At 38.9% G+C, this 21,764-nt stretch overlaps 1 protein-coding gene across 1 annotated transcript in view; it reads right to left on the bottom strand.

Annotated features, from left to right (window-relative positions):
- SEMA5B (semaphorin 5B) overlaps positions 1–21,764 on the bottom strand; it is a 188,520-nt gene that overhangs the window by 73,029 nt on the left and 93,727 nt on the right. The window contains exons 8-10 of the mRNA XM_070957086.1: positions 19,043–19,178; positions 16,178–16,385; positions 8,235–8,442 (exon numbers count right to left, since the gene is read on the bottom strand). Coding sequence (XP_070813187.1) covers positions 8,235–8,442; positions 16,178–16,385; positions 19,043–19,178 — 552 coding nt within the window. The remainder of the gene's footprint in view (positions 1–8,234; positions 8,443–16,177; positions 16,386–19,042; positions 19,179–21,764) is intronic.

The following is a 21,764-nucleotide window of genomic DNA, read 5'->3' as shown; positions in this document are numbered from 1 at the left end:
TTTTTTATTGAAATTTATAATTATACTGGGTTATTCTTTTTTATTGCAGTCTTTCAACGATCTTCACCAATCAGGAAGCTTTTCAATATTACAATTGACAAACTATCCAAAGAATTTATTTATTTATTTATTTGTTCAACTTGTATGCCGCCTTTCTCCGAAGACTCAAGGCGATTTAACTATGATCTGCTGAATAAGCCACAATGGCCTGGTCCACACTTATCTTAAACTCTGGTTTATACATAATGTGGCATAATCCACACATTATTCTAAATAAAAAACCAACAAAGGGGTTGGTGATCCTGACATCCCTGAATTCATCCCTGAATTCTTCTTTTCTTTTAGGAGCTCAAGATAGTATGCACAGCACTTTCTTCTCCCATTTCCCACCCCCCAGCAACAAATTGTGAGATAGGCTGGGGTGAGAGACAAGGTATGATTAAAGACATTAAGGAGTATTTGCAGCTTACACAAAATGCTTTCATTGGAACTGCTTATACCTCATTTCTTGTACCTCTCTTTGGCCAGCCTTGTCAAGTCAGGATAAGTACTTTATATGACTGATGTGTAATCAAGACAGTACTAAAGTAACAAAGTTTGAGAAAGGTCACATCTGTATCCCATTAGACCATTTTCCCATGATTTTGTGGGAGCTATTTCTCATGACTGCTAGCCTCATAAAATAATGGTGTCTATTTCTAATGGCCAACTAATTGGCTTCTTCCTTCCTATGTGCAATACAAGTGATAAACCAAAAATGCAAGAAAACATACATCTGGGAATAGTCTTTGAAGATGGTATCAATTAGCACAAGTAAACTTTTCACATAACAGATAAGTCTTGCTCATGCTGCTGGTTCATGCTGCCTTTTTAAACATGATTATATGGACCCATAAATACCTTATGAAGGAAATTAACAATAGGAAACTATTTCAAAAATATTAGAGGATTACAATATTAAGAATACACAATAGCAAATGTATCTCAGCAGCTTATTTTTTCTGATGGCTGGAATTCAAAATAGAGATACAGGTTTTCCAAGAATTGGAATATTTTCCTGTTTAAATTATTTCCAATTAGCATAACCCTCCCAATATTCATCATTTTCTATAATTATCTGGGCTCCATTATTTGATATGAGGAAGGGAGAGAATTCCCCCCTTTTCAACTTTTAGATCAATCCCCTGAAAATCACATTCCACACATTTTTTTTGAAATTGGCAAGTTGTCTTATGTAGACGAACTAAGAAGATCACACAAACTAATAGGATCAGAGCTAGCAATGGCTGATAAGGAAAGAGAGCTTTGATAACGGTGAACAGTTCAACAAAGATGCTGACTCACTGTGCATCCATTGTGCAGTGGTCTAACACTATGATGGCGAACCTATGGCACACGTGCTGAAAGTGGCACACAGAGCCATCTCTCCAGGTACGCCAGCCATTGCCTGTTGCTCTTCCAGATTCCGGTGTGCACATGTGCACTGGCCAGCTGGTCTTCACATGCAGGGAAGTGCCAGAAACTGGAAGAGCAACTCCCTGGTGTGCATGCACGCACCTGGAAGTTGAGCTTCCGGTTTCTGGTGCATGCATGTGTACTGGCCAGCTGGTCTTCATGCACGCATGCACACCAGAAACCAGAAGACTAGGTAACTGGCATGCATGCACACACCGGAAACCAGAAGCTCAGCTTCCTGGTGTGCATGTGCACGCTGGGGAACTGCTCTTCCGGTTTCCAGTCCTCCCCTGCGTGCACGCTCCCATTTCGGCACTCAGTGCCTAAAAGATTTGCCAACACTTGTCTAACAGCACATTAGGGATAATTAGGGATGCCAATATCATAATGTGCATATATAAATCAATGGCATGATTATATCTGTAATACTGTGTGCAGCTCTGGTTGCCATAACTCAAAAAGGATGTTGGAGATGTTTCAGAGGATGGCAACTAAGATGATCAAGAGACTGTAAGGACTGAACATCTTGTGAATATTGTTTGCAATATTTGGGGCTTTTTATTCTAGAAGAGAGGCAAAGAAGAGGGGCCATGATTGGAGGGTATAAAAGTATGCATGGTGTGGATAAAGTGGACAAAGAGTAGCTATTTTACTCTTCCTCAAATATTAGACCACCAAATGAAACTGCATCCTGAAAGAATCAGATAGACATTTGTGTTTTTAAAATACAATTTGCGATTTAGCTTTGGAATTCATTAGAATGTGATGTGGACATTGCTACCAACTTGGCTGGCTTCAAAAAAAGGATGGACTAATTCATGGACGTTATAGGATCAATGACTATTAACCTTGGTGGGAGTGTGACTGCCTTTGAAGGCCATCTGCTGGGAACTGGTCAGCCTTCTTGCGCAGATGGTTCGCCACTGAGAGAACAGACTGTTGGCTTAGATGGGCCAGGAGTCCGATTCAGCAGGGTACTGCTTATTATTCTCATGCGGAAACATTTCCACGGAAAATTTTCTGGTCCACATATCTCTTTATAAACATGATTCCTGACCTAATGATACTCTCTTCTGAAAATGCAGCTCTGGGAGGCTATGAAAGATATCCCACCACTACAGACCAGTAGCAAATGTCCAATGGTCAAATCAAGCCAGATATATGCTCTGAAAACAAAGCCAGAAGAGAGACATCATCAAGCAGTGCCGTTGGAGTAATTCCGTGCAGAGGAAATAAGAGCAAACCGTTTGAGGAGAAAATGTCAACAGCGTAGTGTCTGTCCCACTCTTTGTTCATACTATACCGCTGAGAGCTCCCAAGATATCCTGGAGCCTAACATCTGCTGAGAACGCTAGCGCGCCTAAGTTTAATCAATGTTAAGATCAATTTGTCTCCTGGGTTTGATCGGCTTTCCTCTCCTCCCAACCACCCTTTATCGTCTGTAGTCAGATTGGGAGGATTCCAAAAATCCTGAATAATCAAGACTTCTAATCAGCCTTGAGGGTGTAAACAACTCACTGCTATCCTGAAAGCAAGATGAAGCCAAAGAAAATAAACAAGGTTATGGTATTCCTGCCTTAGGGGCACAAAGTCCTCCACTGTGTTTCTTTCTTAAAAAAAAAATTATCAAAAGTTAATTTGCTGAGGATGGGCTTTCTGTAAAAAGCCCCCCTCCTCTCTCTCTCTCACACACACACATGCACACGCACACACACACACAGAGACTGAAGTAGGTATGAAAAAGAGGAAGAATATCTTGCTTCCTTTCTGCAACTATTTATTGGCATGTATTAAACATAGGCTCAACAATAGGCTATAAATCACTACCTAGGAAAAATGCCAGGCGGAAAGCAATAGATGAAATTAAAACATCTTTCTTGATACAAACAAGTGTGAAACCAATACAAAGCTAGTCAGAATATGTGTTGTCAGGGGTGGGGATAGCAGGAATCTTTCCCCCCGAAGGCCAAGTTTTTGAATGAAATATCCTTACAAAGCAGTTTTTTTCATTACCCCATCTACAAAATAGGGCAGGTCTGTCTTTGTTTTCTTAAAAGATTCTGCAGAAATGGCAATTTTTGCAAAGTGCATTCCCCATTATTCACAACCATACAATGAACTTATAAAAGTTAAGATTGCTGCTCTATTTCTTCCTGATCACAAAGAAGGGATCAAATTGAGTTCAAGGAACTTTTATGTCTGACCAATTCAGCAAGAGAAATGAATATCGTTCACAAAAGCATCACTACATCTGAAAAGGATTTCTAACCATGAGAATTGAGAAAGCTACATAATTCTATCCCTACTCAACTGAAAGTTCTAAGCTTTTTTAATGGACTGCACTGAAAATTAAGATTTAGCCAGTATCCATAATCATCGTATATTGGGAACTGTCAATACAATATCCATCTTTTAGAACTGATGCCTGAAACAAGAGATAGGAATAATGCAGTAGTTTGAGTAAAGCTTGACTTCTAATGACTTAACAGGAATGTCCAAATACTTTTCTTCACAACTATACAAAAGAGGTTTTCCTACTGCCTTCATTTGGGATTTTTTAAAAATCTTCCCAGTGGAGTCTACAGTTCTTTCTCGTGGTCTGCTGTCTATCTGTCTCATGGACCTTGGGCTAACTATAGATATTAAAAGACTAATATGTTGGCTTGGATTTCTTATTCTTTTCTGGACATGCTCTTTTTGCCTTGTTACATCATTTTTCCTTCTCGTTTTTAGCTATTGAGGATAGCTATGGAGTTGGGTAATCATATATAAATTTGATAAACAAATAAATCCCAGTACTTCTGTTTGGAATATTATACCTGCTTCTGTTTTGAAATTATAAGAGTCAGAGTCATTCCATTCCACACCAGAGAAAATAGATGATTTCAAAAATTGCATGGTGAAAAGATTTATGAATACTGTGAGAGACAGAGCAACAGAGTGGGTCCAGATCCAAAAATTAACCCAATATTTCATATAATCATAGAGTTGGAACGGGCCTCTTACACCAACAACTCTAACCTCGTTTCAATCCAAGAATCTAAACTCAAGCACATTAAACAAATTGCCATCTGGCTTTCACTTTAACACTTCTAATTGAGGGGAGAGAGGGCAATGGTTCCACAATTACTGTCTTTTTAAAGAATTCAGTTGGAATCTACACTCTGGCAATTTCAGTCCATTACTTTATATCCTATAGCCTGGAATAAGAGGACATATTCTCAGATATTTTCAAGTCTCTCTTACATTATGTACAAAAGTTCTGCATTTCCCCTTAGTTTCCTTTTGTCAAGGTTAAATATACCAGCTCCTTCAATCATTTACAAGCTTTAATTTCTGGTCCCTTGATTATATTCACTGGTCTTTTCTAAACCTGTTCTAATTCCTCTGTATACTCCATAAAAGTGCCCCAAACTGAGTGCAATAGACAGAGTGAGTTCTGACTGAAGTAGAATAGAGTAGAATAACTATTTCTCATAGTTTGGAATATATATTTTGACTGACCCAGCCTAAAACCACATATGATTTTTTTTGGCGACCACATCACAGTTCTGCTTCACATTCTATTTGCAATCAACTATTATTATAAGGTCTATTTACACACCTATTGAGCATTTATACAATTACTTGCATAAATTTAATAACAAAATCACAGTTCTTTAATTCTTATATTTATAAAACTCCATGCAGTGTTCTTGTAGTTTCTTTTTATTTTAAAATGATTGTTAATGGTTTTTATATGTTTGTACATTAGTCTTGATTTTATTGGAATGTTGTTTCTACCTATAGTGAGATGCTCAGAGTTGTTTAAATAGGATGGGTGATATATTAATTGAATTAATAATAGTAATAACAACTACAACAATGAAAATAACAGCAGCGTTATGTAGCTTGTTTTACACTGCCTTCTTCCAGGATACTTTTCAATTTCCATAGCCTTGGCATTTCCTGATGATGTCCATTTTAGTATTAGCCAGATCCAATTCTGCTTAGTTTTTTGAGACTAGCTTTAAACAGCTTGAAAAATGTCTAACATTTCCATCTCTAGAAACCAGGTGAAAATTCAGAGCCTGTCAGCTTTTTGTTGCAAGGGCTTGAAGGCAAGGTCACCAAAGGTACACAAATCTGTTGTCCGTGAGGCTTCTGAGCAATAGGAATAAACCCAGGAACGAAAATTGGAAAGAAAGCAAATAAGAAAGAATCATTTTCCTTTCCATCTCTGAGCTGACAATGTAAACATGTTCCTTTTCCAAGTGTTACCTTTGCCTGAAATAAGTGATTGGCTTCAAAAATGCATTTAAAAACTGGCATGGCTATTTTGACCTGAAAAACTATATCCCATGTAGATGCTGGCAGGGAAACATTCAGGCAGCTTAGAACATTTTCACTATGGTGTCATATTATGGAAGATTTAAACAGAGAGACTGAAAGACACTATTGTCTTGGACAGCTAAAAGATTATGACGGAGTCCCAGTTAATTCTATTCCTTTCTGTCTCATCCAGAATAGTCATCTACTAACACTACTTTACATCAATACAATTCATATTTTTAAACATTCAACTGGAAGAGGATTTGTTCAGACAAAAATGTAATATGCGTAAGCAGTATGTTTATTGCTGGGCATGTTACCTCACATATACGCTACAGTCATGTGTTTATTTTTGTAATAGTGATGTTTCTGGAGAGATGAGCAAAGAATGGCAGAAGTGTATGTCAACAGTACATCATCCCAGCAGGGTCACTCAAAGTGTAAAGGTCATCCCAGCTACCCAGATAATGTAAGCAGTCATTTATATTGGGCAGCAGCATTATGGGAAGATGCTGGAAGTAGATAGAAAATCATCATTTCACACTGTGTAGGAGAAAGCTATGGACAATCAATCTGTATTTTGCCAAGAAAACAACATGGATAGAAAATATAAAATAATGGAGGGCACAGGGTCGGATGATGGGCTCCTCAACTGTGGCATTCAACAGGCTACTGAAGAAAAGATGAGGATCTTTTGGAGTACAAAAGATGCTTATGACATGACTACATTAAAGCTGTGGGACATCTAGTTGCCATGTAGTTAAAGAAAATCCAAAGCAGCGAAGACAATTCTAGTGGGAAAATGGAGATGAGATGCTGGCTTCAAAAAAGGGTTGGACTACTTTGTGGGGACCATGGAGATCAGTGGCTATTAGCCTTGATGGCCGTGTGACTACTTTTGAAGGCCATTTGCTGGGAGATTGATAGCCTTCCTTGTGCAGTTGTTTGACTACTGTGAAAACAGATAGTTGGACTAGATAGACTAGGGGTGTGATCCAGCATGGTATGCTTACGTATTTAAGAAACATGTTTATGGAAAAACTTAACACAATAAAAGATTAAATACATAAACCAATTACAATTTGGCATTTGAGTTATCAATGAAATTCAAATGAACTGGAATTGAACACTTTTGAATCAGAAGATCATACACCACACTGAAGACATGAAAAATAAAGAAAGAACAGTGTTTTTATAATCAGGAATTATCCTGGAAGGACGGTACATTGTATTCAATGACCAAATGATATCAATTAGACTTTGCAGAAAATGGTTGAATAGGACAGTTGTTCAAGTTTAAATTTTAACCACTGATGGAAAAGAAGATGAAGTTAACCAGATTTATGGTAGAGTTTAATTTTAAATAGAATATTCAAGCTGTTGGTTGAAAATTGGAATGCCAAAACATTACAGAGGAAATAATAACGGCAATAAAATTGCTTCCTGAAATGAAGCAAGAATATTTCTTATCAAATTCTGCCAATCCAATGATTTCTTCAGTGCTAACACAGTCTTCAAGCAACTATATACATAATCTTCATCAGGTAGTATATAGAGAAGTAACCTTGGATAAATTACTGTTACAGGAAGATGGAAATTCTCAATGATAACAACAAATATATGGCTGAACTGTTGAACAGATCAAAACTGTGAAAGTTCTAAGGCAAGCTACAGCAGCAGAAGAAAGTTTCCATGGTGGTGTACAAGACTGACCACATACCTACCATTTTCAAGAAGAACATCTGGAATTGCTTTGAAATTCTGAATCTCATTGATATGGAACCAGAAGAACTGAGGAATGAAGCCGAAGATACTCTCTACTTTCAGAAATGTTTAGCATTAGATGAAATTAGAGCAGCAATCCAACATAACATTGAAGAGTGGTTTGTAAACTTCCGATTTGCCTTTTGATCAACCACAATTTTGCCTTTCATTCAAAGCAACAAACTGTGGATAATGTTGACTATGACTTATTTGAATGAAGACAAATTACTCTGGATAACTTTCAAACCTCCAATGAAGTAGGAAAGAGGTGACCCATGACTCTATCCACTGCTGCAACTTCTCCTACTTCACTAAGTACGGCAAGTCTAGTCATACCTATATCAGATCCATTCATAACATAACTGGGGCTGCAGAGTAACAGTTGTGAGAACAATACTTGCGTAATGCAGAACAGACAAATAAAATTGGTGTCGATTCCAGAATGTACAAGAAAAAGGAATAAACCAGAGTTCTTTGTACATTGCATCGATTTCTAATTGGGACTAATGAAGATGCACTAAAAAAAAGAGAGAGCTGCTTTCAAATTATTCTCTTTGTTTCAAACTATCCATTCAGGCCAATGTTTTCTGCTTTCTTTGAATGATGACGAAAGGTATTCTAAAATGAATCAGTAGCAATATGTTTCCCTAGTGCTTTTCTTTTTAAGACAGTGTGAAATATATCCGACCCATAAATTTTCTTACCCTTCTGTTCTGTACATTGAACATCTCTCCAGGGGGATTTTTAGCACTCCGTTATTCAAACCAACAAACAACGATCTGCCACTGTGCAATATTTGAAGACTTTGGATTGGCTCCTTTTGGCTGGCGGGAAGAATCTGCATTTCCTCTAAATAACAACTCCTCAGGCTCTTATTAGTAGTAGACAGTGCCTTCAAAATGGTGCCATGCTCTAGCAAAATGAGAAACACAACACAAGCAAATCAAGGTGTTAATTTATTTTAACGTCCAGGATAGAGATATTAGCTAGATTCCATTTACAAGGGAGTCCTTGACTTACAATCATTTGTTCAGTGACCACTCAAAGTTACAATGGTATTGAAAAAAGTGGCTTACAATCTTCCTCACACTTGAGACTATCACAGAAATCCCCCAATCACATGCACTTGACAACCGGCATATATTTATGATGATTGCAGAGTTCCGGGATCATGTGATTGCCATTTGGGACCTTCCCAGCCGGCTTCTGATAAGCGAAGTCAAGCTGATTTCACTTAGTGACCATGTGGTTCACTTAATTAGAGAAGTGATTTGCTTAACAATTGGGACAAAAATGGTCATAAGATTGGGTATGCCTCACTTAACAACCACCTTGCTTAGCAACAGAAATTCTGGTCCCAATTGTGGTCATAAGTCGAGGACTGTCTGTATGCACCTGTTTTGCAACCCTGATTCATTCTCATTTCTTGCTTCTTCTCTTTTTAAATGTACAAATAAAAATAGAGGTTAAAAATGTAATTTTTCATTTTTTGAAAATAAAATAGGATTACTAAATTTCCTAACAATCGATATCCTTTATAAGCATAATGTGGCTTAAGCACATCTCATAGATATGGGGGAAGCATTTTGAACAAATCAAAGAGTACCAAAAAGTTGTTACTCCCTGAAGCAGATAAGGATAAGACTACCAACTATTGGACGCATCTATATTTATCAGTATTCCTTTACTGCAAGCTAGCATAAATGTATCCTGCAGAACTCAGATAAAGCTGTATTAGTATGTTCTCAATTTGTTTTGCTCTAATATACTAACATTGGAAATACAAATGACAAATTCAAAAGGAGCACTGTACATGATTTCCACCTGGAAATTAGGACAGAGTAAACACAACTGTTTTTTACATGGCCCAGTGGCCAATCATGTGTTATAACTGATGGAAAGCTTATATATAGGCTTAAATTGTAGTAGATCTCTTTGCTGATTCTTAACATGGCTATGACATTAGTCTTGAATGGACAATTATGACAGCAGATTTGAGCATTATGTATCAAATAAAATTTGTAATTATATTTGCAGCTACTCTTCTATGCACATTTACTGAACTCAACTCAGTTAACTTAGATCAACATCTAAAAGAGAACATGGGGTAGAGGAGAGTCTTAGTCAAAACAGAGACAGGGCTTTGCGGATCTAGGGAATGTACTTCAATGCTCAGGCAAGCATAAACACCTGTATGCAGCACCTCAAAACAGCCAACTTTTTCCTGGGATAGCACAGCACTACATGGATGGAGCAGCCATGTTGAGACTATATATGTGGCATTTTAGAAAGTATGTGTCAAAGTTCATCATCAAATGAGTTAAGTTGGTGGTCACAGGTTAAGACGATCCATCCTGTATTGGGGCTCAGAGATTGGAGGAGGGTTTCTGTCTTTTTGAGGGGGAAATGAGGTTAAACTATAGATTTAAAGTCCAAGATATTTATGGAAACTTATTTCTCTGCATCTATGCCCCTGTTGCTTAGGTTGTTGCTGGACCTAATTAAAAGTTAAATTGGAATGGAACAAACCACATTCTAAACAGCAAATTGCTGGCACAGACACCTCCCTGGAAGAAACAGAGTGGATAGATGCAATTAAATTAAGAGACACAGCTTGAGAGACAAGGAGATTTGTTCTCTCAAGAGCTACCACCTCAGAGGATGTTATGTACTACCTGGAGGAAGGAACAAATGGTGAGTGAACAAAGTACCATCTCTATCTACCTATCCCTCTCTTGTAGAAATCAGGCTGATCCCCTCCCTGATTGCATTCACAAAGATGCTAAGGACAGAGAGATTCTGGAGAGCATTTTAATTGAAACAGACCATTTCCATTTGTTGATTTATTTATAGTTGTTTTATTTGTGAATTCTTTTACCTTATTTTGAATTGTTATTTTAATAATAAATGAGATTTTATTTTATTTTGTTGTTGCAATTACCATAGGTGTTTTAAATTGTTTTTCTGTATCATGTTAACTGAGAGTAGTTTTGACTGTGTGGGAGACAAATATAATGATAGATAGATAGATAGATAGATAGATAGATAGATAGATAGATAGATGGATGGATGGATGGATGGATGGATGGATGGATGGATGGATGGATGGATGGATGGAAGGAAGGAAGGAAGGATGGATGGATGGATGGATGGATGGATGGACAGAGACAGAGACAGAGACAGAGACAGAGACAGAGACAGACACAGAGACAGACACAGAGACAGACACAGACACAGAGACTGTATTTTATATTGTCAACTTGACTCTTTCTCATATTGGTTATTAAGAGTAAACCAATGAAAAGGAACATTGTGTTTGGGACTGCATCTTTCTTTAAAAAATGTCCCAGTGCAGACTACTTGTAGTTTCATGTTTAGAAAATATTCTTTTATCAGACGGACACAGTATGACTTTCAGTTAGGTTTTCCAACTCAATAAAATAATGTGTAGTCATGGAATAAATTATAGTAGCACTTAGAGGAGTCATTTATCTTAACATAAAATCAACTTTCTCTTAATATATACTCTTTAAAAAAAAAATGGAGCCACAGCATAAATTATGTTTTGCCAAAATGTTAATCTTGAATTCTGTAACAAAAGTAAATTATTTTTACTTTTACAGGGACTTATCCAGGTTCTTCTATCTTAAAAAAAAAACCAACACTGAAGATCAACCTAGTACTTAAAGTTTAGTAACAAGCATCACATAAGGAACTTTCACTGATTACACCAGAAGTAGCAATTATTAAGAACATGGACGCCTTTCTACTAATCACTACATTAAAATAACTTTAAATTCAGAGGAATTGAAAATGGTTCTGTGGTTTTCAAGAATAATTTTAAATAGATGTAGAGGAGATGTATATACCGTATTTTCCGGCGTATATGATGACTTTTTAACACATGAAAATCTTCTCAAAAGTCAGGGGTCGTCTTATACGCCGGGTGTTGTTCTCCTGTAACCAGGCAGACCAGCCCGAAAGGCTCTGACGAGCCTTAAATGGCTCTGGCGATCCAAGCTCTGACGATCCCAGCTGAGTTGCCTGCTAATCAGGCAACTCAGCTTGGATCGCCAGAGCCATATAAAAGGAAAAAAGTTTTCCCCCTCCAGCTTGCTTACCTTAGCTGCTAGTCGCAACGCTTACCTTGCTTCGCTTGCCTGAATCCATTCCATCAGCAAGCCACTCCCTGCCTGCAATCAAGCAGGCAGGAAGTTGTGGACTTCAACTCCCAGAATTCCTCAGCCAGCAAAACAAAGCTGGCTGAGGAATTCTGGGAGTTGAAGTCTACAACTCTTAAAGTTGCCACGGTTGGAGACCCCTGTTCTATTGGGTAAGTTTTTTTCCCCTTTGGGAGCTTTAAAAAAAATAGTTAATTGGGTTTTTTTTAAATTGTTCTTTTTTAGACCTAGCCATTTAAAGTTTAGGAAGTTTTAAATTTAGCTTTCATATAAAAATAAAAATAAAATAAAATAATATTTGTGCAGCTTTCTGAGATTTAGTGTGTTTCTGTAGTGTTTCACTCTAACTACACAAACACACAAAATCTCACAAAGCTGTATGTGGAATTTTGTGTGTGTAAAGTGTGAAAGTTGTTTTTTTGGGCTTTTTGTGGCTGTGTGAGGTTCCTGCTTGTTGCAGGAGCCATTTTGGATCTAGCACAGCTGCTTTTACATTGTGGGTGAGCCAGTTGATGTTTTTTAATTTTTATTTGGTGTGCCTTGAAAGAGGCGGTGGTGAGGCCTCTCCTCAAGAAGCCGCCCCTGGATCCGGCAATATTGGCCAACTATCGTCCTGTCTCCAACCTTCGCTTTATGGCGAAGGTTGTTGAGAGTGTGGTCACGCGACAGTTTCCACAATTCCTGGAGGAAACATCTTATCTAGATCCGTTCCAGTCGGGTTTCAGGTCTGGGCACAGCACGGAAACGGCATTGGTCGCGTTGGTTGATGATCTCTGGAGGGCTCGGGACAGGGGTTGCTCCTCTGTTCTGGTCCTGTTAGACCTCTCAGCGGCTTTTGATACCATCGACCATGGTATCATGCTGCACCAGCTGGAAGAGTTGGGGGTGGGAGGCACCGTATTGCGGTGGTTCTCCTCCTTTCTCTCCGACCGGTCGCAGTTTGTGTTGGCAGGGGGGCAGAGGTCGACCTGGAGTGCCACAGGGATCGGTCCTCTCGCCCCTTCTGTTCAACATTTATGTGAAGCCGCTGGGCGAGATCATCCGTGGCTTCGGGGTGAGATACCATCAGTACGCTGATGACACCCAGCTGTACATCTCCACCCCAGGCCACCCCAACGATGCCCTTGAAGTGATGTCTCAGTGCCTGGAGGCTGTGCGGATCTGGATGGGGAGGAACAGGCTCAAGCTCAACCCTTCCAAGACTGAGTGGCTGTGGCTCCCGGCATCCCGATATAGTCAGTTGACTCCATCACTGACTATTGGGGGCGAGTCCTTGGCCCCCACAGAAAGGGCCCGCAATCTGGGAGTCCTCCTGGATATGCAGCTGTCCTTGGAGGAACATCTGACGGCTGTAACCAGGGGGACCTTTTATCAGGTTCGCCTGATTCGCCAGTTGCGGCCCTTTCTTGATCGAGATTCCCTGTGCATAGTCACTCACGCCCTCGTCACCTCTCGCCTTGACTACTGCAATGCTCTCTACATGGGGCTCCCCTTGAGGGGCACCCGGAGGCTCCAGCTGGTCCAGAACGCAGCAGCGCGGGTTGTGATGGGAGCAGCATGGCGCTCCCATGTAACACCGCTCCTGCGCGAGCTGCACTGGCTCCCGGTGGTCTTCCGGGTGCGCTTCAAGGTGTTGGTTATCACCTTTAAAGCGCTCCATGACATAGGGCCTAGCTATCTTCGAGACCGCCTGCTGCTACTGACGACCTCCCAGCGACCCGTGCGCTCCCACAGAGAGGGCCTCCTCAGGGTGCCATCAGCCAAACAATGTAGGCTGGTGACCCCCAGGGGGAGAGCCTTCTCTGTGGGGGCACCTACCCTCTGGAATCAGCTGCCCCCAGAGATAAGGAGAATCCAAGACCTCAGTGCCTTCCGCCGTGCCCTTAAAACCCACTTTTTCCAGCAAGCCTGGCTGGCTTAGGAAGAAATTTTTTAAAATTTTTAAATGTTTAATTGGTTTGTGGTTTTTTATATTTTGGGCCAAATTTATATAGATTTTAATTGTTTTTAATATTTGTATTTCATGTTTTTAATTCTGGCTGTGCACCGCCCTGAGTCCTCAGGGAGAAGGGCGGTATATAAATTGAAAATAAATAAAATAAATAAATAAATAAATAAGGGATAGTCTTATACGGCAAGTATAGCCCAAACCCTATATTTTAACAGGAAAAGTCGGGGGTCGTCTTATACGCCCAGTCGTCTTATACGCCGGAAAATATGGTATGTGTGGATTTTTATGTAAATGTTCATCTACTGTATATGACATGCATGTTTTAGTCAAAGGAGATATAGAAGGCATGGCAAAATGCATGTTTTGCAGATCCAAGATCCCAAGTTCAATTTCTGGGGGGTGGGGGAAATAAATCCGTGATCTTTACCTAATACATTGGAGAGTTGTCCAATTAGAATAGATAATATTAAGTTAAACCAAGCAGGATTATGTTAAAGTCAGGCAATTTAATGCTCCATACATATTTTGAATTAAAATTCCCAAAGCCTCAGCCAGCATGACTAATGAATTAAGTTGCTACCAACTGTTGAATACTGAAAAATCACCAAAATGTTACCTTAGTTCCTGTATTCCTAATAGCACAAGTATGCTTCTTACAATCAATAACTGTCTACGCTTTTACCTAAATTGCCATCCAAGTGGAAAGCAATTTAATATTCCTTATCTGAGAGCCTAGGTGTATGTATAAGAAAGCTGACAACATAGAGATATTTACTCTGTGTGTATCCGCCCAAGTACCTTGCTATCTATTTGTTATCTCTTCTAAAACAGAATCTTTATTCGGAAAACATTCATAAAAATCCCATTTGGGAAAATATTAGGTGATTCTGCTTTTGTTTATAGTAGGTCTCTTCCAGTGGTGGGTTTCAAATTTTTTTACTACTGGTTCTGTGGGTGTGGCTTGGTGGGTGTGGCTTGGTGGGCGTGGCAGGGGAAGGATACTGTAAAATCTCCATTCCCACTCCAATCCAGGGGAAGGTTACTGCAAAATCCCCATTTCCTCCCGATCAGCTGGGACTTGGGAGGCAGAGAATAGATGGGGGCGGGGCCAGTCAGAATTTTTACTACCGGTTCTCCGAAGTACTCAAAATTTCTGCTACCTGTTCTTCAGAACTGGTCAGAACCTGCTGAAACCCACCTCTGGTCTCTTCTCCATTAGCCTTTGATTGAGGCTCTGCTTATTTTTGGGGAGGTGTATTTCTTTCTTTCAAAAGGGATGCCAGAAATGAAAGAACGGGACAAGCTAAACTGCAGAACTACAACCATAATTTTGGTAGAAATGAATCACAGACTCAGTGAAAGGGGGAAACCCGGATACAACCCCTGTTCCATACAGGGTCTGCTATAAGTTTTGGACTGATAGCTATCCAGCCTCTAGCTGAAGATCTCTAGTGAAGGAAGGGGGTATTCATACCATTTCATGAGACAACTTAATGCAATGAGGTAACTACTACTACTTGCTACTACTAACTACTATTACAGTAATCGATCAGACAAGCTCTTACTATAAAAAGGTAGTCCTCGATTTAATCACAGTTTGTTTAGTGACTGTTTGAAGTTACAACAGCACTGAAAATGGGACTTATGACTGGCCTTCACACTTACGTCTGTTGCAGCATCCCCATCATTACACAATCAAAATTCAGGTGCCTGGCAACCAGCCTTTATTTACAACAGCTGCAGCATCATGGGGTCACTGATCACCATTTGTGACCTTCCCAGCCAGCTTTCAATATGAAAAATCAATGGGGGAAGTCAGATTTGTTTAATCACCATGTGATTCATTTAACAATTGTGGCAAAAAAAAGTTTGTAAAAATCAGGCACTTAACAACCTCCTTGCTTAGCAATAGGAATTCGGGTCCCAATTGTTGTTCATAACTCGAGGACTACCTGTACTCAATTTCACTCTCATATTTTACCTCCTTAATTACCATCACTACAATCACCACCAGTGGAATGAGCTGGTAGAAACAATAATGATCTAAAAATAAGGTCCCTAGAAACCAAGGTAACTATTTTATTAAGATTATATGTTGCATTCAGGATTCACTGCTTCTTAAAATCATCTCTTATTCTTGGTTGGCTTATATCCTACTCGTAAGGATAGCACTCATCACTGAGCCGTGGTGACACAGTGGTTAGAATGCAGTATTGCAGGCTAATTCTGCCAACTGCCAGGTGTTCGATCTGGCTCAAGGTTGACTCAGCCTTCCATCCTTCTGAGGTCGGTAAAATGAGGTCCCAGATTGTTGTGGGCAATATGTTGACTCTGTAAACTGCTCAGAGAGTGCTGTAAAGCACTATGAAGCAATATATAAGTCTAAGTGCTATTGATATAAGGAAAGGCCAATTTTCATAGCATTTTATTTTTGAAAACCCTCAGTGTAGAATTTAGATGATCATCTGAACCAATGGAAGATAAGAAAAGCTCCTCTGGTATGACGCTCACTCACCTGTCCCAATGTACATCACATGATAGAGCGTATCCTTGCCCTGAACAATATCAACCACCAGTTTAGAAAAACGGATGTTGTCCTGAGTAACATATGGATCCACAGAGACGGGTTGCACCACATCATTCATTAGGAACAAGCGCTGAGCATCCTGCAGGATCCTTTCTGTTAGATTCTCATTGGGGCCATCATCATTCAATACTCCACACTGAAGAACAAGAAGAAAGGAACAAAGGTATTTAGTCTCATATTATTTAACTCAATTATTTAAAAGTTTACCTAAAATATTATTGAATAAATTGTTCTGTCATTCATTTGCAAGTACCTTTGGTTTATGCAGGCTACCTCAATGTTATCCCTCATCTCCTTACCTTACATATCTCATCTCTGAAGATGACTTTTTTTTTTTTGGCTAGGGATGTCTTTAACTGCAGGGTTGTATTTTAGTTCTTAAACCTTAATTACATTGGTTGTGTGTACCAAAAAAAAAAAAATATGTTTGTGTATTTTTCAATTCTCAGATTTCCATTTTAAACATCCTGCTTGAAAGCAAGTAAGAAATTATTTTTTTCTCCAATATTTTTTCCCCCCAGTCACTATGTTATCTTTATCATCTCCTGAAGGCTTCATTGACCTTCTGCTCCTTCTCTACTTGAAACATTCTCTCTTTAAAAAAAAAAAAAAAACCTGTTATCAACAGGAAATTACTACATTCCTTTTTATAAGATTCTCAACTTGGCTTTGTAATCTTCTTATACTTCTTTTGCAGTGCAAATTTTATTCTTTTAAAAGGACTACAGAATATCCAAAATATCCCACAATGCTACTTGAGTTGGGAACAAATGACATAATAAATCTCCAATGAACTGGTATCTGATGGGTATCTAGCATAAAAAACAGGAATGGAATCAACAAACAAATGTCTGCAACACCCCCCCCCCCCCCACACACACACACAAACACAAACACAGGCAGCAACCAGGGATAGAGCAGCAGGCATACAGTTGATAGTAGGACAGCAGTGGGTTTTCTGCTGAAACACAACCTTGGCAATAACGGACAACGCTGAGTTACCAGAATCCTCATATATGCAAAGTGACCTGATATATGCAATACAATGGTACGAGCAGGCAGAATGGGTACACTCTTGATCTCTTCAATTACTGCCTGCAATTACTGAGAGTTCAATTCTCACCAGGCTCAAGGTTGACTCAGCCTTCCATCCTTTCTAAGGTGGGTAAAATGAGGACCCAGTTTGTGGGGGCAATAAGCTGACTTTGTATAAAATATACAAAAGTATGAAGGCTATTGCTCAATGCATTGTAAGCCAACCTGAGTCTCCGGAGAAGAGCGGCATATAAAAATAAATAAATAAATTAAATAGTCATATCACAGGGCTGAGGAAACCTTCTGGAACAGCAAGTACCCTTTGGAGATAAACATGGTTTCCACTCCTGAAGTCTCTTAAAAGCTGGCAAATAAAAGCTTGTCAAAATCGAATTAAAAGATGGAGGAAGGAGACCATCAAGCAAGGAATAAGATTAAAGGAGGATAGGGCTGAAGGATCTGACCTCCCTTATACTACCTGGAGGCAGAGGTGGTATTCAGCAGGTTCTGACTTTTTCTGAAGAACTGGTGGTAGAAATTTCGAATAGTTCAGAGAACTGGTCAATACCACCTCTGACTGGCCCCGCCCCCATCTATTCTCTGCCTCCCGAGTCCCAGCTGATTGGGAGGAAATGGGGATTTTTCAGTAACCTTCCTCTGAATGGGGAGGGAATGGAGATTTTACAGTATCCTTCCCCTGTCATGCCCACCGAGCCACACCCACAAAACTGGTAGTAAAATTTTTTGAATCCCATCACTGCCTGGAGGACCCTGAATAGGTGGAGAATTGGAGTGCCTAAATAAAAACAATATGCTCAAGTGGAGGCTCTTAATGGAGAACAACACGCTATGTGAATGTGGAGAGACAGAGTGCATCTGCTGGTATGTTGGCTACTACCAGAAACTTATAAAGATAATGACTTATTTTTGGCCAATGACAAAGGTGGCTTCATTCTGGCAGTTTAAAGTTTGATCTAGACACGGAAGACCTGGCTTTGTTCCTAGCCTGGGGTTAGACTGTTTGTAGAAGAAAATTGTGGTGGCAATTTTTTATCCTATATGTTATTTATGTGTTTTTGTACAGGCGGCCATGCTCCCTTTTCAAACATTAAATATTGTCTTTTAAATATTGTAAATTTCCCAAATTTTTTTGGGAGTCAATCAATAAATTGTATTGTATTGTACTGAACAGAATTGAACATTTTCTGTCAAAAATATAATCTTGGAGATGGCCAATGCTAACCCAGAAAAAAATGCATATTTTTCCTTACTGCTAGCACATTTAGTTATTGTAAGATTTGGGATTGCAAAACTGAAGCGTACATTCAACTTTCGAAGATCATTGGATGACTTTTGGTTAGCCACTATCTTTAAACAGCTTCAAAGTATTGTTATGGAAATGAAAATAGAACTGGGAATCCTGTTTATGTCAGCTCAAACTCCTAAAGGAAAAGGGAAATATAAACCTAACAGATAAATAGACACATAAGTGAATATTACCTCCTATAATTCTTCTTCCTGGCTGTATTAAGCTAAGAAATGACAGAAATAGCACCACTCTAGTACCCTTTTATATACAGCCAGATCATGGTTTTTGTTCCAATCCACTAATTCATGCATGCCACCTACCCACATAAACTTAAATTCCTTATGCCCAACTTGATACACTGGTCAACACACAAATCTGATTAATTCCAATGTTTTACTGCAGATGAAACAGAAGAGGTTTCTGAGTGAGTTGAGATTGTCCTAAAATACCTGAAAGTTTGGGATTGGGTTGATTGTTGGGAGCCATGCAGATCTTGGATTCTCCTGGTATCGGAAAGGTCCATTAAAGGCTTGTGTAATAGCACTAAGATTGAAGGCACACACTGCTGAAGCAGCAATACTGTTTCTAGACACAACGACAGAAGGGAAGAGAAAGGAAGAAAATCAATTTAATCTTTGGAGCACTGACACTTTCATCATAACAGACATCAAATCTTGGGAAAATAAATGACACATGGATTGCCAAGAAGCAGCACACAAGGCTACAGGTCTCAGAAGGGATGAAAAGAATCTACATAGATGAGATGACAATTAGGAGATGTTGAAAAGCCCCCCCCCCCCCCCCCCCGTGAACACCTCATGTGATTTAAGACTGGGAAAAGCAATTTTGACACGGAAAGTCACACACAGTTTAATTCACAAGGAACATTAATACTGATACCCCATCAATCCTGACTGGTGGTAAGTGGGCTTAATTTTTAAACCTCTAGTTTATTTTTCAAGGTGAGATTTAATTTTAAGCTCCACAGGTTCCATTGCAAGATATTGCAAGATATTAATTTACCCTCTGACGAAGTCCAGCCACATCTATTAAAGTAGCCGTTCTATTTGCATAAGAGGCTTAAGACATGTCAGGAATAAAGAAATCAGAACTTGTCTAATCTTTTACCTAATACTGTTATCTACCAGAACTTCAGAATATGTAACTTTTGGGAAGAAGCAGCTGAACACACTCCAAAGACCTAGAATATGATCTACTGAAGCAGAACTCTGAAGCAAGCCAAATCTTAGCAAAGCCTTACTGGATACCAAGTCTCCTAGAAACATTGTTTTGATTATTCCCAGGTAATTCCCATTATTCGCTAAATGTTCCTGTATGTTTTTGTATATTCAAAAAGTTTCTGGTATAGATTTTTCAATATCCAAATGATTTACAAAACAAAATCTCTACAGAGCCTCACTTCTTCTGCTAATTAAAAAGAGCAGCAACCTTTTAAAGAAATGAAGCTTTTTACAATATATTTATATCTCTAGAAGTATGCATTCAGTTTTCCTTAACATATGTCCATTAAAATAGAGAACTGCAGCCATTTAATTGTGGTCTTTGTTTAATGCGCATGTCAATCATTATCAGATTAATAGTTGAAAAGGAAACCACTTAGCCATTACAACACATAAATGTATTTTTGAGGTTTAAGAATAGATTGGAACTAACAGCTGAAATACAAGAGTAGGTGAGAAAGCCAAACAAAATATTTGTCATAAGTTTTCAACTGTGCTGAATCTTTTCTACATAATATTCTCTTCACTCTCTCTTTTCAGTTTATTTGAGATAGGCTATCTTTATTCAAATGCAATCTACAAAGAGCTGGGATTTTATAATTTGGAGAGTATCAGTTTTAACACAAAGTACTTGTAGAGCCAAACTGAAGATTCAAAACATTTCTATGTAATTTTAAGTGGTGGGAAGAAGGACAAGCATCAAAGAAGAATCAGCGAGTTCAAAATAGTTTTTAAAAAGTGTCTAAAAATACAGAAGGCTCTTTCAAAACAGCATGAAAGACATGTCATCCTGCTGTGCAAATATCTGAATGATTGCTTTTCATATTGTGTCGTTACTGGAAATAATTTGGACTTCTATGAAAAGAATATTTTTTTTTACTAAACTGGCAATGCTTTACCAATGGGAACAACTGCCTTCCAAGTTGTGAAATTTTATGCAGGAAACAAGTATTTGGGCAAAGTATTTAAAAAGGCTTTCCCTGGTCCTGGCAAAAGGAAAGAGAAAGAGATCCTACGAAATGGAGAAAACAATATAAACATCCATTTCTATTATTCTTTACCCGTGTTAAGAAGCATGAATGCAGTTTGTGTGATATTTGAATTAGTATCCTAGCAACTTCCAGCATACACTGCAGGAACTGCTTATGGGTCTAACATTCTTCTCAAAGGGGTTAGACCACACTTTTTTGAAGACTCCTCCAGGATCCAAAACTTCTTAAGAACTTTCTTGATCTGTACCTGAGCAGAATATCCCTTTATCCTCTTGCCAAAGCAAAAGCAAGATTGGAATAAATCTGCAGACTTGCTTTCCTCTCCCAGCCATCCTTCCCTTCCATTAAGCAATGCAGCAGTTGGCTGTGAACTTGTCAAAGCACTGCATGATGAACCTTTCTTCATTCCTGCCTAAGTATTACTGACATGTTGCATGTTCACAGAAGGCCGCTCTTTAGACAATGCAAATGACAAATGACAACCTAATGCCTTCAGGCACAAGTGGAGAAGCAAAATAATAGTCTAAAAAAAAAAAAAAAAACTCCAAGCCCTGTGCATGGTTAGAGGCTGGAATGGGGTTTCTAAAGCAAGCCACTGAATGCTTTGCAGCAAATTTCATAGCAGAAGTTCATATTTGGATGATTCAACAGTTTTATGTCTTTGGATCTGGCATATTGGGCCAAGTGACAACTCTGTCAGCATGCACAGCAGTTGTGGGCTGAAAAATGCAGAACTGGAGCTTGAACAATAAACAAAGATGCCTACCCTGAAAACAACTGATTCAGAAACAGATATTCTGCTGATTCAAACATTCCAAAATTTCAAGTGAAAAAGTATAAAAGTACTATAGTGTTACAGTATGCAAAGCATTCCAAACCATCTTACTGAGTGGCTAATTATTACAATTATAATTATTGTGACATTTTTCCCCCAATGA

The sequence above is a fragment of the Pituophis catenifer genome, unplaced genomic scaffold (genome assembly GCF_029215685.1).
Source record: "Pituophis catenifer annectens isolate HBS135680 unplaced genomic scaffold, rPitCat1.0.hap2 SCAF_1, whole genome shotgun sequence".
Lineage (NCBI taxonomy): Eukaryota > Metazoa > Chordata > Lepidosauria > Squamata > Colubridae > Pituophis > Pituophis catenifer.
The sequence above is the reverse complement of the archived record's forward strand: the minus strand, read 5'-3'. Positions and strand labels throughout refer to the sequence as shown.